This window comes from Nylanderia fulva, unplaced genomic scaffold (assembly GCF_048542155.1).
Source record: "Nylanderia fulva isolate GAGA-0341 unplaced genomic scaffold, ASM4854215v1 Scaffold8, whole genome shotgun sequence".
NCBI lineage: Eukaryota > Metazoa > Arthropoda > Insecta > Hymenoptera > Formicidae > Nylanderia > Nylanderia fulva.
Genome location: NW_028190916.1, coordinates 5,014,097 through 5,027,123, shown reverse-complemented (window position 1 = coordinate 5,027,123; position 13,027 = coordinate 5,014,097). Strand labels below are relative to the sequence as shown.

The window sequence follows — 13,027 nt, the reverse complement described above, 5'->3', positions numbered from 1 at the left end:
CTAAAATGGCTAAATTAAATAGAAATTGATGTGTAACACGCAAATGTATAATAGATATGGATAATTCTCTTCATTTTATGTTTTATATTTTATATTATAGGAATATTATCGAGATCCCAATTCGGCAATGGACGCCGTGAAAAAAGGAGATGTTTGGGGCATGTTGTACTTTACCGAAAACTTCACGGATGCTCTCGTAGCGAGAATGGCCTTAGGAAAAGATTCTGATGACGAAACTCTCGATCAAAGTGAGATCAGAGTTTGGCTGGACATGTCCAGTAAGTATTTCCATTCAATCGTGTAAAAAATTAATTAAATTAAATTTCAATTTTTGCGAATAATTAAAAATGTCAAAATATTTTAATCGCTAGTTTATAAATTTTTAATTTTTCTTCTCGTACCAAGCTTAAGCATTTAGCATTTGTAAGATATTTTTCCCACTGAAATATATTTGCATATCGAATATATTATTCGTTATTTTTGATAGCCGTATTATTCAATATCGTATATATATACAGGGTGTTCGGGAACTCCGGTGCCAACCGTTGAGGGGTTGTAGGGTAGGTGAAAAGATGATGATTTTTCCTCAGCAAAAATGTTGAGAAGTCAATAATTTTCGAGTTATAAGCGATTGAAAAAAATGGGTTTTTTGAAAACTAAACGTTTTGGAGTTCAAAGTCTAACATAATTACATTCTTCAGTTAATTTCAGGTAGAGTTTACTATAATACAATTTTAATTTGAGGCTTAGTTATAAAGATACATAATGACAAATATTGGAAAGTTGTAAAAAATGATGACCTTTTTTGACATTTTCGCTGAGGAAAAATCGTTCCCAAATTGACCAAAGAATCCATTTGTGATCGTTGGTCCGTTAGTTACCGAACACCCTGTATATTTTTTATTTATCACGCAATGATTAAACGTGGTGAACTTTATTTCGTATATTTCTTTCTGCACGTGTCAATGTATTTAATATTCGACACACTTATTTAATCTTTCTATATCGATATGCTAATGACTGTAAATTTCGATGCCATTTCTTTAATTTTGTGCTATTTTTGAATGGTAGATCAACAAATAGGCCTGATGCTAGCGAGAGATCTTCAATATTCGTATCGAGATTTTGCTAAGGATCTTCTAACTTCCTGCGATCAAAATGCAAAATTGGCCGATGTACCAATCCAGTTCAAGGAGCCCATCTATGGCGACAATGACCCTAGCTTTACGGACTTTGTGGCACCAGGTGTAATACTGACGTAAGCTCATTAATATTTGACATATAATTTTACATTTTTAATTTATTTCTCTTCATCTTATCTCTTTCTCCCTCTTTCTTTTTAGAATATAAGGATTTTTTAATTCATTTGATTCTTCTTTTTTTTCTTTTTCCCTATTAGAATGTAATTAAAATTGCCTTACGGAACTTATAACGATAGTCTCAAGGATGTAATTTTTTAATGTTTTAATTTTTCCCCATTCACAGCATTGTCTTCTTCTTGGCGGTCGCGCTGACGTCATCGGCACTGATCATCGAGAGAATGGAGGGTCTTCTGGACCGAAGCTGGGTGGCTGGCGTGTCACCTGCGGAGATTTTGTTCTCCCACGTGATCACGCAATTCGTAGTGATGTGTGGTCAGACGGCTCTGGTATTAATCTTCATGATTCTGGTATTTAATGTCGAATGCAAAGGCGAAATCGGCTGGGTCATCATACTGACGATACTTCAAGGGCTATGCGGCATGTGCTTCGGTGAGATCACCATTCGATTATTCGTTCAATCATAAGAAAAAAAGAGACGCTCGTCCTTCTTGCAAAATATTTACGGTTTACGAGAAAAATGCGATGTCTTTCAAAGAATCGGAATAAAAGATATAGCCATACAATAAAAATTAAAAGTGCTAAAATAAGCGCAAGCATATATGTACATAAACAAACGCATAAGTTATATGATCGCATGTTTTATAATCAGAATCAAAAAGAAAACACTTTATCACTCGGAATTTTTTTTCTTGCAGGGTTTGTAATTTCAGCAATTTGCGAACTCGAAAGGAATGCTATCCAGCTGGCTCTCGGAAGTTTCTATCCTACACTTCTTCTCAGCGGTACGTATAAAATGAAAATATTTATTTAAAAAAGAGATAATCACATACATATATGTGGATTTATAGAATCAGTTTTTGTTATTCACAAAACAATATTTGAATCACAATTGCTTGTGAAAAACACCTTCAAAGAATCCTTTTCCAGAAATTGAAAAAAAGGAAAATAAAATTCACTCAGTTGTTAAAAATAAATACGTAAAAATGAAAAGGTCATTCATTAAATTAATAAAAAGTGCATTAAATATAAAGAAAAAAATATCTAAATATATATATATATACTAGCTTTTCGGACCGCGCTTCGCGCGGTCCTCAAAGCCTTTCTATTCGGACCGCGCTTCGCGCGGCCCTCATATAGCCTATATTAAATCCGTTTTAACACAAAAAATTAATTCTTTTTTTGTATTACCGCGAACTACTTCCACATTTGTTGTCCGACTTTCACGAAATTTATATCAAAATAAATGTTTAAATTTTTTTTGGATGACTACTATGTTATCTATTTCTTTCTCCCAGATATTTTATTTTACACCGCGTTTTGCATATATTTACGTTAAAATCATATAGTAGCCATCCCGGACAAAATTTGAGTACAAATTTCGAAAAAGTCTGTGAATAAATGTTTGAATGCGTGGGTGGATGCATGGGTGGGATAAAACTTAAAAGAACCACACAGCAGCTTTCTAAGAAAAAATTTGCAACATTTTTGTACCAATTTCGTGAAAATTGGTCCATAAATGCGCATGCGTGTGGGTGAATGCGTGGGTGGAGGTGTAACACTTGAAAAAACCACATCGCCGCCATCTCCAAAAAATTTGCAACATTTTGGTACCAATTTTTACAAAAATCCGTTCATAAATATGCGATTGCGTGGGTGAATGCGTGGGTGGGGGCGTAAACTTAAAAAACCCACACAGCAGCTTTCTCAGAAAAATTTGCAACATTTTTGTACCAATTTCGTGAAAATTGGTCCATAAATGCGCATGCGCGTGGGTGGGTGCGTGGGTGGGTGCGTGGGTGGAGGTGTAACACTTGAAAAAACCGCATCGTCTCCATCTCCAAAAAATTTGCGACAATTTGGTACCGATTTAAAAAAAATCGGTTCATAAGTATGCAATTGCGCGGGTGGGTGCGTGGGTGGAGGCGTAAACTTAAAAAACCCACACAGCAGTTTCCTCAGAAAAATTTGCAACATTTTGGTACTAATTTCGTAAAAATTGGTCCATAAATGCGCATGCATGTGGGTAAATGCGTGGGTGGAAGTGTAACACTTGAAAAAACCGCATCGTCGCTATCTCCAAAAATTTTGCAACATTTTGATACCATGTGTTCAGAAATATTGCAAAAAAAAATTTTTTTCGCAACAAAACATACCCTCCTGTGAGGAAAAAAAATAAAAATTAAAAAATTAAAAAAAAAACAAAGTGATAAATATAAGGCCAACTTATCGAGCTGAATATTCGAGATGTTCAGTCAACTACCATTTATTACATGTATAAATTATAAACTACAGTCATTATATTATATTAAAACTAACGCAAATTAACGCAAATTACAATCATTCTATAAACGTTTCGACCGCACGCGGTCTTCTTCAGTATAATTATTGAAAAATAAATTCTTACAATTCATATGATATCGAAATTTAATTATAGTTATTCAGAATCGAGAGTTTTTGAGCAATTAACGCGTGTTTCAATATTGTCTGGTAAAAAGATTGATGAGAATGATAGGATGTTTTCCTTGGATGTGGTGTCTTTGTTTACGAACGTTCCTCTGGATCTTGCGATTGACGGTATTAACGATAGATGGGATCACATTGGGATAAATACTAAAATACCGAAAAACGAATTTTTGGGGGGTATAAAATTCATACTGACTTCTACATATTTTACATTTGATGACATAATTTATAAACAGACGTTTGGGACCCCTATGGGGTCACCGTTATCACCAATTATTGTAGACCTGGTTATGCAAGATCTTGAGGATACAGTTCTCAAAGCGTTGAATTTGGAATGTTTGTTTTATTTTCGTTATGTGGATGACATAATAGTGGCCACCTCTATGACTAATATGACTCAGATTGTGAATAATTTTAACAACTATCATGAAAGACTTAAATTCACGGTCGAACAAGAGGTTAATCATAGCTTGAATTTCTTAGATTTATCACTTAAAATTATTAATAACAAAATATATATAGACTGGTATCAAAAAGAAACCTTCTCAGGAAGGACGTTATCATTTTATTCAAACCACCCATTATGCCACAAAATTGGAATAATATATAACCTTGTAGACAGATGTCTATTGCTATCACATCCACTATTTTTTAATAAAAATTTGGAGTTAATTATTAATATACTCAGAAGCAATGGTTACCCTCTTGATCTGATTTTTAACAAAATTAATCATCGGATAGAACACATCATATCTAAGGGGAGCATTTTAGAGAGACAGGCCAACATAGAAAGAACAAAAAGTATAAGAAATGACTCGGTTAATAAAAAATTCTTTGTCATTCCGTATATAGATAGGGTCTCAGAAATGATTGTTTCCTCGGTGAAAAATAAAAATTGTATGGTAGGGTATAGATGTCTCAACAAACTGGATAATATTATTAAAGCACAGAAAGATAAAACTAAACATCCATGCAATTCGAATGTGGTTTATAAGATCAGTTGCAATAATTGTAATGCATCTTATGTAGGCCAAACAAAGAGGCAATTGCAGACGCGAATAAAAGAACATAAAAATAATATTAGGTTGGACTCAACGAAACATTCAGTAATTTCTGAACACATAATAAATGAACATCATACTTTTAATTGGGACAATGTTAAGATCATGGACAACGAAAATAATTATTATAAAAGACTCATTTCTGAGATGCTACATATCAAGGAACAAAAAAATGGACTAAATTTAAACAAAGATACTGAGTTACTTAGCGAGTCGTATTTTGATATTTTGGATATATTGGCGAACAATAAATAATAATAGGACAAATAGGACATTAACGAGTAAAACATAGATATTAGATCATATATAAACACGCACGCTCTCCGATCAAGTAGAGTTTAAAATGAGCTGTCTTTCTGTATTGTTGTTTGTTAAGTGTCATCCTTAATAACTGTTAATAAGTAGCAAAATTGTCAAGAAGAACGATGATAGGTAAGCATACTACCAATTGTAGGGGATATATATTATAATTTGGACATACGTTGATCGGTAATTTTTTATTAATCGCAGCGCCTACGGTACGGGTTAATTTCTCGCATATTAACGATGAAATCATCCAAGATCTGAACAAAATCAGAGATCATATCGAGGCGAACATTGTTGGACAGGACGGATTGAAACACGCGTTAATTGCTCAAAAACTCTCGATTCTGAATAACTATAATTAAATTTCGATATCATATGAATTGTAAGAATTTATTTTTCAATAATTATACTGAAGAAGACCGCGTGCGGTCGAAACGTTTATAGAATGATTGTAATTTGCGTTAATTTGCGTTAGTTTTAATATAATATAATGACTGTAGTTTATAATTTATACATGTAATAAATGGTAGTTGACTGAACATCTCGAATATTCAGCTCGATAAGTTGGCCTTATATTTATCACTTTGTTTTCAATACACGAGCGACAATTTGTATTAATTTATTAAAAAAAAAACCCCACAGCAGCCACCCCCGAAAAATTTGCAACATTTTGGTACCAATTTCGAGACAATCGGTCCACAAATGCGGAAGTAGTTCGGGTACAGACAGACAGACAGACAGACGGACGGTGCTTATATATATATATATATATATATATATATCAAAATATAAATAAAATAATATATAAATATATAATAAATTATATATAAAATAAAAAATATATAAGCAAATATATCGCCTATTTAACCAGCCTATTTTTTTTCAACGAGTATAATAAACGGCGATAACAATTCTCGGTTTACAGGTGTAATATGGCCTGTGGAGGGCATGCCGACGTTCCTGCGATACGTATCGCAAGGTCTACCGCTGACTCTAGCAACAACCGCCCTACGTTCCATGTTGACCCGTGGCTGGGGCATCTCAGAATCGAACGTCTACAACGGCTTCCTATCCACCATCATCTGGATTGTCGTATTTCTCACGATAAGTCTCGTGGTACTGAAGTTCAAGCGCGGATAATAACTCAAGGAACTCGCAGTCCTCGCGTTCAGATTGTATTCGATGTGCAGTGCTTAGCGAACAATTTCTTTCCGCGAAGAAACAGGAACGCGAGAGTGCTGAATCGGGGAAGGAAGTGTTCCCGAATGTTAAACGAATTGCGTTCGACGGATGCAAGACGGATGTCGCGAACAAATTGATCTGGATTGTGTCGATCGGGAAATTTGTGTTTTCACACCTGGCACCGAAGCGATCCTTAAGAAAACAGTCTTCTTTTTATTCGCACATTATACATAGATAGTTAAAACTAAGATAAGACATAGTTAGGAAGTATATAGAATTTTACAATCAAAAAAATATAATTAAATAAATTTAAATTATAGCAATGTCAAGCAATGGTCGAGCAATTGCTTTTTTTATCACATCACGAAATTCTATTATCTTAGAAGAGTTCTCTCACTCTCTGCTTTGTAAAAAAAAATGTCGGTCAGCATTCAAAAAGCTTTCTATAACTGCCGTTATTACAATGCATAAATCGACATATATATATATATATATATATATATATATATATATATAAATAATTTATTTCTGTATTCTCGATCGGCTTCGATTCCGGGTGTCGACGCGTTGCCGATACGATCTCGCAGCACTCTCCACGGTGAATGAACCTCTGATTCATGTGATTGCTCCTGTGTGCACTTAATGCTTGTAAAACGCGCGTATGTGTATGCCTGAGCTGTGTGTATGATATAAATAGTGGGAATAAATAGTGTGCGCAAAACTGCCGCATTTGCCTTGCGGGAGTGCGTTTGTCTACTTTTAGGAAATCTGTCCCTATTTTTAATCAACATCTGTAAAAAAAATAGCGTGAATGCCGCCAGGGTTCTCTGTTTCCCTGTGAATCTTCTCTCTGTCAAAAACGATACAAAAATCCAGTTGAGAGTATATAACAGAGAGCAGATTTTTTCCTACGAAGTTGAACTCATCTTCGGCTAAAAATTACACAGAAAATATTAACTATAAAATCGCTTACAAAGGAGCAAACTGACAAAGTAAAATATTTCAAGTATGCGACGTTTTGTCGCAAATTATATTACAATAAATCGGTAAATAATTCGATAGAAAGTACGTAAAGGTAAAAAAGAAAGTGAATATACACTCTGCATGTTGTACAGAAAACATATAATATTTTATTCCCCTTTCTCGTGTGATCGCGCGCAATTTGTATATTCACATCCGCAAATAGAGTCGTTTACGTTGCATCGCGGATGGTAGAGCTGGAGCTCGCTGAACCGCATGCAATCATCTCACTGATCGTAACCGTCGGATTAATACCTCCAGAATACGATCAAAAATAATACCAGTAACACATTATAATATAAATTATCGAGCAACAAACACGACACCTCCTAGTCCAACCTAGGTTCAATAATAAAGATGCATATTTGCATAAATAGCAATATTTTTTACTCGTAGATCTTCTCTATTTTAGAGCAGCTATCTCTGTCAACTGACTTTTTTTTGCTGTTTTCTCTCTATACATTCACTATGCGATTGCATAGAATGCATAAAATGAGACAAAGGCAACAGAAAATTTCAGAATAAAGAGTTAGCTTAATCTCGATGACCCTAAAATAGAGATTTTTACAATACATACAAAAAGCTATACTGTAAAAATAATCGTATTCTTGATGGTATTATCGGGTATAGTATACCTCTACAAAGCCATACGAAAATTTGGCACGATGGAGGAAACCTGGTAAAATATCGACCCCAAATTAAAACGGAATCGTGTGCAGTTGAGGCACATAAATTTATAAGTTATAATATAGATAATATAATACAGTTTATTAAATCATAGCGCAGTTTTACTTGCCCATGACTTAAATACATATCTTTTATTTAACTATCATAACGAGATCGCAGAAGAAATGAAAAGGAAATGTCGCGTGATCAGTGAGTATTCCATTTTATTTCTTGTATTATTTTATATTGTAATATAACGAAATTTGTCGTAATGTAACGAAATATAACGAAATACAATACGACACGTTATATTTTACTTATGATAAATTTCGTTACATAAAGTAAAACGGATTACTCCTTGACGCGACATGATTATCATTTTTTTTTCCTTCCGCTTCCGCGATCTCGTTATTTTTTACTAATGAATGAATTTACGATGTTTCTGCGCATGAACACAAGAACAGCATCAAAATTGATTAAAATTATGTAATATACGAACAAATCGTTAGATACATGGTGACGTATATAATTCGTGTGATTGCAAATCTAGGTGTATACATATATAAATATATTTTTTTTAATATGTAAAAAATTTTAATGTCGAATTTTAATACACTTTATGTATAGATAAATCATAATAATCTTCGCTTGTAAAATACAATTTTACGTGTAAATCTTTGTTCGTTTGTTGTCAAAGAGAAATATTGCGCCATCGAGCATTCGTCGACGACAAAGAAGAAAAAAATTGTCCGATAGTCAACGAAAATATGTGACGCAAAGGCAAAGCTTGAAAACACGTGTATAAAAAAATGTATATTTTATTTTACTTACATAAACAAAATTGGGAAAGTTTCAATCATATCATTTCAATCATCTTAACAATAAATACATCCTTCCTCTTCGCTCTGTATTGTCTCATCACTACTCAATTGATTCATTAGTATTTCGATTTCTCATAATTTTTCTTCTATGCGTTCTATGTGTAGAATTATAATTCAATCGTGACTTATCTCGAACTACTGCTTAGGAATAACCTTGTACTTTTCACTGTCGATAAGCCAATCGCGATTTTCTTCGACTACTTTCTTTGTATAGTCTGCAAGTACGTGAAAGTTTTTTCTTTTTATATAATTGTTTACATATTTGACAAAAATTAAAATTCGATTTTATGATCAAATTGTTATCTTATTGTCAGTCAAATATTGCGTGTGCTCTCTTATTTGAATTCTAAATGCAGAAAATCGAACAATCTTTTGCTGTGCTTAATAAGAGTCATTCTCTATTCTTCACTAATATAATATACAATCGCTCCGTTTTCCTTACAATTATCATAATTACCTATTACTTCTTGGACTGTACAATCGGTGCCGCCGTACTCGAGCGGTCGGATATTAATCGAAATATCTTTGAAGCATTTGTGCATCATAGTTTCATCGCGCGTATAAATGTGCAATCTTTGCTTCAGCTTCTCGTTCATGAAAGACTTGAAAATTGCCACCCCTAAATGAACGTATTTCGGCGCGTTGATAAAATTAATCGATCGAAGTCTTATCGGATAGCAACTTTGCCATGAGTGAACTATGTTCATCACTGCACGAGGTTTCAATTGTGCCAAATGACGTGCAGTTATGCCGTCCAAGTCTATGAACAACGCGAGACCGTACAAAGACGGTACAACGTGGTCCTTCATCATCACGTCCATAGCCATTATGCCGATCTGCAAAAGGAATTTCTCATTAATTGAGAAATATACAGAGTCGAAAATACGAATTTGCGCGATTGTTTACTTCGTAAGTCGATTCAGGTGTCATATACTATTAATCGTACCTTGATCAAGTCCGAAAACTTGTGTACATTCGGATTATTTAGTTTTTGACGTATAATAATCACCATTCTTTTGTGATCGTCTTGCTTTGGTAAAAATAAAAATATCCTAAATGCAGATAAAATATTTCAAAATCCTTCAAACAAATTGACGCGCTTTCTAATTTCACATAAGCAAAATGCTTTTAGCGATCTTCAAAACTTAAGTAAATAAAGTATTATTGTGTGATCACTAGAGAAAAAAATTCAATTCTTGTATTTTTAAATAAAAGTTTATGTTAAATATGTTTTAGAATATAATTATTAAGAAAGTTAAAATATAACGAAATACAAAAAAAGAAATTAAAAATAAAATCGATACCAAAATGAGGTAGTTTTCGTAAGTAAAATTGCAATTTAGAGAACACTATGTTATATCGCACAAAATAAATGAGAAATTAATTTTATTAGTCTTTGACCTTCGAATAAAAACGATTTGATGATTTATCAATTACGAGCATTTAAAACAAAATTATTATTCAAGACTGCAACGATATAAATTGATGTTTATTAAGTGTGATGAATCACAAGTAATAATAAATGCACATTATAATATGATTTGCAATTAGACTGACACGATCACGAGAAAAATTAGTGATAATAATTATTATGAATCCTAGAAGTTTATGAAGATCTAGCGAATCTAGTCATTCTATTTAAGTGCTTCTCATAATACGTTATTTTCATGCTGAAAATAATAAAGCAAAAAAAAGATCTCATTTAAATTAAAAAATACAAGATAAAAAATGCCTAGATAGATCTCACAACATCGTCCGAAAAGGCTCATCGTGAGATATTTCCTTATGAACATTCGCTCTAATAATTATACTCCGAGATAATTGTAATGTTACCCAAGGTTAAGCAGCTCTTGCATTTCTGGCTGGAACGGATTTTTGTTCGTGAACCATTCTGGTAAATCAAGTCGTTGCTTATAATATTTTCGCATTCTAGTCTTAGTTTTCTCTAAGTTAAATTTGCAGACTCTCAAAAAATGCAGGATGAAGAAGTCATCTGCGAGCAAATTAAGGACTCTCTTCAGATGAAAAGCCGTAATCAAAGATGCCACAAATAAGATTTTAGAGACAAGCTTTGTTCTTCTTTTTCAATAAAAATAATATTAATTAGAACAAGATATATATTTTCAATAAAGAAAATAATTATTTAGAACAAGATATATATTCATAACACAATGTATAATACCTACTTATGCTGAACTAAAGAATTTAAAAATTACGAAAATTTGTCGTCCGTTGAGTTTATTTTGTAATTTTAAGATTCTACTCAGCAGCACGTCTTTAATATCATAAAGAATAAAATTAGTGCTTTAAAATCTCACATATAAAAATATCCATTCATATTTGTTCCTTGAATATGCCTAATTATTTTTCAGACTATTATAGATGTAACAAATTCATTATGTAAATATGAATGCAATACAAAATTCTTGTTTAATACGAATTTTCTATTGAATAATTTTATTTGTTGATATTTTTAAAATAACTTTTCAATCAATTTTAAGAGATCAAATATTGCCTGTGTTACATTTTCTTTATCATACAGACGCAATAAGTTAGACATTCGATCTAATGTCACATTAATTCTACGGTTGAAAATAAATATCATTTTAATGCTTTGAAATTAATAGACCGTAATTGAATTTCACCAAGTGATTTTTTAACGCAATCAATATACTAGATGAATGAATAATTTCATTTATTTCTACCTGTTCGTGCGCACAAGTCGTCGTTTTGCTCGATCCAGCGTTTCATCTCTGCGATTGCACGCTCTCTATTCTCATCGGTCTCGTTCAAATGGGCTGCCACGTATTCTTTATCTTCGCTAGTCAGCTCGTACTGATACTGCTTGTCATCAGCGTATCTGTGTCGTGAATCCATCATCGCAATAATAACGAGCGCAAAATTCTATTTCGAGGAGCCGCATACGTCTCATGTGAACTCTTAAACCGAACTATGACCGCAGAGCGCGCGTGCATTAACAAAAGATAACAGATCAGCAAATGATAGAACAAAATGATCTGTGTATTCTTCGGAATCAATTTCACAACAAATTGTCTTCAGTATTTCTTCAACTAGAAATGCGCCATCTAGAATAAATGTCTGAACAACTGATGTTTGGGAAGGGGAAACTTGTCGAGTGCTTGTCGTCTATCTCTGAGAAGTTGAATCACGAGGAAAATGATTTTAAGTTTATTCGTTAATTTAATTCGTTACATCGTAGCATATTTTTTATCTTACAATTAGTATTAGAGATTATAGAAAAAAAGATAAAGTTATCATAAACCTCTCTCTCCCTCTCTCTCTCTCTCTTTTGCTCTCCCTTGTGATGTAAAAATTATACGCGATTGCTAATGTATGAGCGACTTATTTTTCATAACAATATTTATCAAAATAAAAAATTATTTATTACATCTTGTCTTTATTTATATCAACCAGCGCAAACGTTTCATCGCCCTAATTAAGCGAAACTAATCAAACGAATAAATCCATTATATTATCAAAGTTCTTGTCTTTTTAAAAAGAACTTTTTAAAAAGAAATTTGCCAAGGCCTTAAAAATTTTATATACATTATAATAAACTATTAGATATATAATAAAAATATTTATAAGTTACATATAATAATTTTATTTTTTATTATATTTCATTATAATTTGTACATACATATATGTTAAATATATATTTAAATATATACGAGGGTCGTTCATAAAGTTCGTATCTTTACTTATAATAAAAAGAATTAAGTGATTGAAACTGTACACATCTACTAGTCTTTTTCTATATGTAGGAATTCTGTAAAATTATACATATTATAATAATTTTTCCCAGTGATGCAATATCTGGCGGATGCAATTATTCTAAAAATCGACATATTGTTTTTAAAAAAATAATATTAAAATTTTATTAAAAATTAAATTTTGTAATAATTAATTTTTTAATCAAAAATTTTATTAATTTTTAATATCATAATTTTAATATAATTTATAATTGATACAATGATTGTATCCGACAGATCTTGTATCGCTGGAAAAAATGTGTAACTTTGCACCATTTATATACAAAAAAGACTAATAAAAATGTGTATAGTTTCAATCATTTCATTATTTTTCTTATAAACAAAGATATGAA

The 13,027-nt window shown here is 32.2% G+C and overlaps 2 protein-coding genes across 5 annotated transcripts in view; one reads left to right on the top strand and one right to left on the bottom strand.

Annotated features, from left to right (window-relative positions):
- Positions 1-8,876, top strand: part of snu (ABC-type transporter snustorr) — a 70,653-nt gene extending 61,777 nt beyond the window's left edge. For all 4 annotated transcript variants that reach the window (XM_085489247.1, XM_085489245.1, XM_085489246.1 and 1 more), the window contains 5 exons: positions 101-278; positions 1,072-1,258; positions 1,486-1,751; positions 2,018-2,104; positions 6,078-8,876. In XM_085489247.1, coding sequence (XP_085345373.1) covers positions 101-278; positions 1,072-1,258; positions 1,486-1,751; positions 2,018-2,104; positions 6,078-6,292 — 933 coding nt within the window. In that variant the 3' untranslated portion in view covers positions 6,293-8,876. The remainder of the gene's footprint in view (positions 1-100; positions 279-1,071; positions 1,259-1,485; positions 1,752-2,017; positions 2,105-6,077) is intronic.
- On the bottom strand, positions 8,821-11,979 carry LOC114934922 (retinol-binding protein pinta). The gene is made up of 5 exons (XM_029307629.2): positions 11,607-11,979; positions 10,735-10,894; positions 9,848-9,953; positions 9,359-9,737; positions 8,821-9,116 (listed from the first exon to the last, which is right to left on the bottom strand). Exons 1-5 carry the CDS (start codon positions 11,779-11,781, stop codon positions 9,037-9,039), a joined length of 900 nt encoding a protein of 299 aa, XP_029163462.1. The 5' UTR covers positions 11,782-11,979; the 3' UTR covers positions 8,821-9,036.
- Between the last annotated feature and the right edge of the window lie 1,048 nt (positions 11,980-13,027).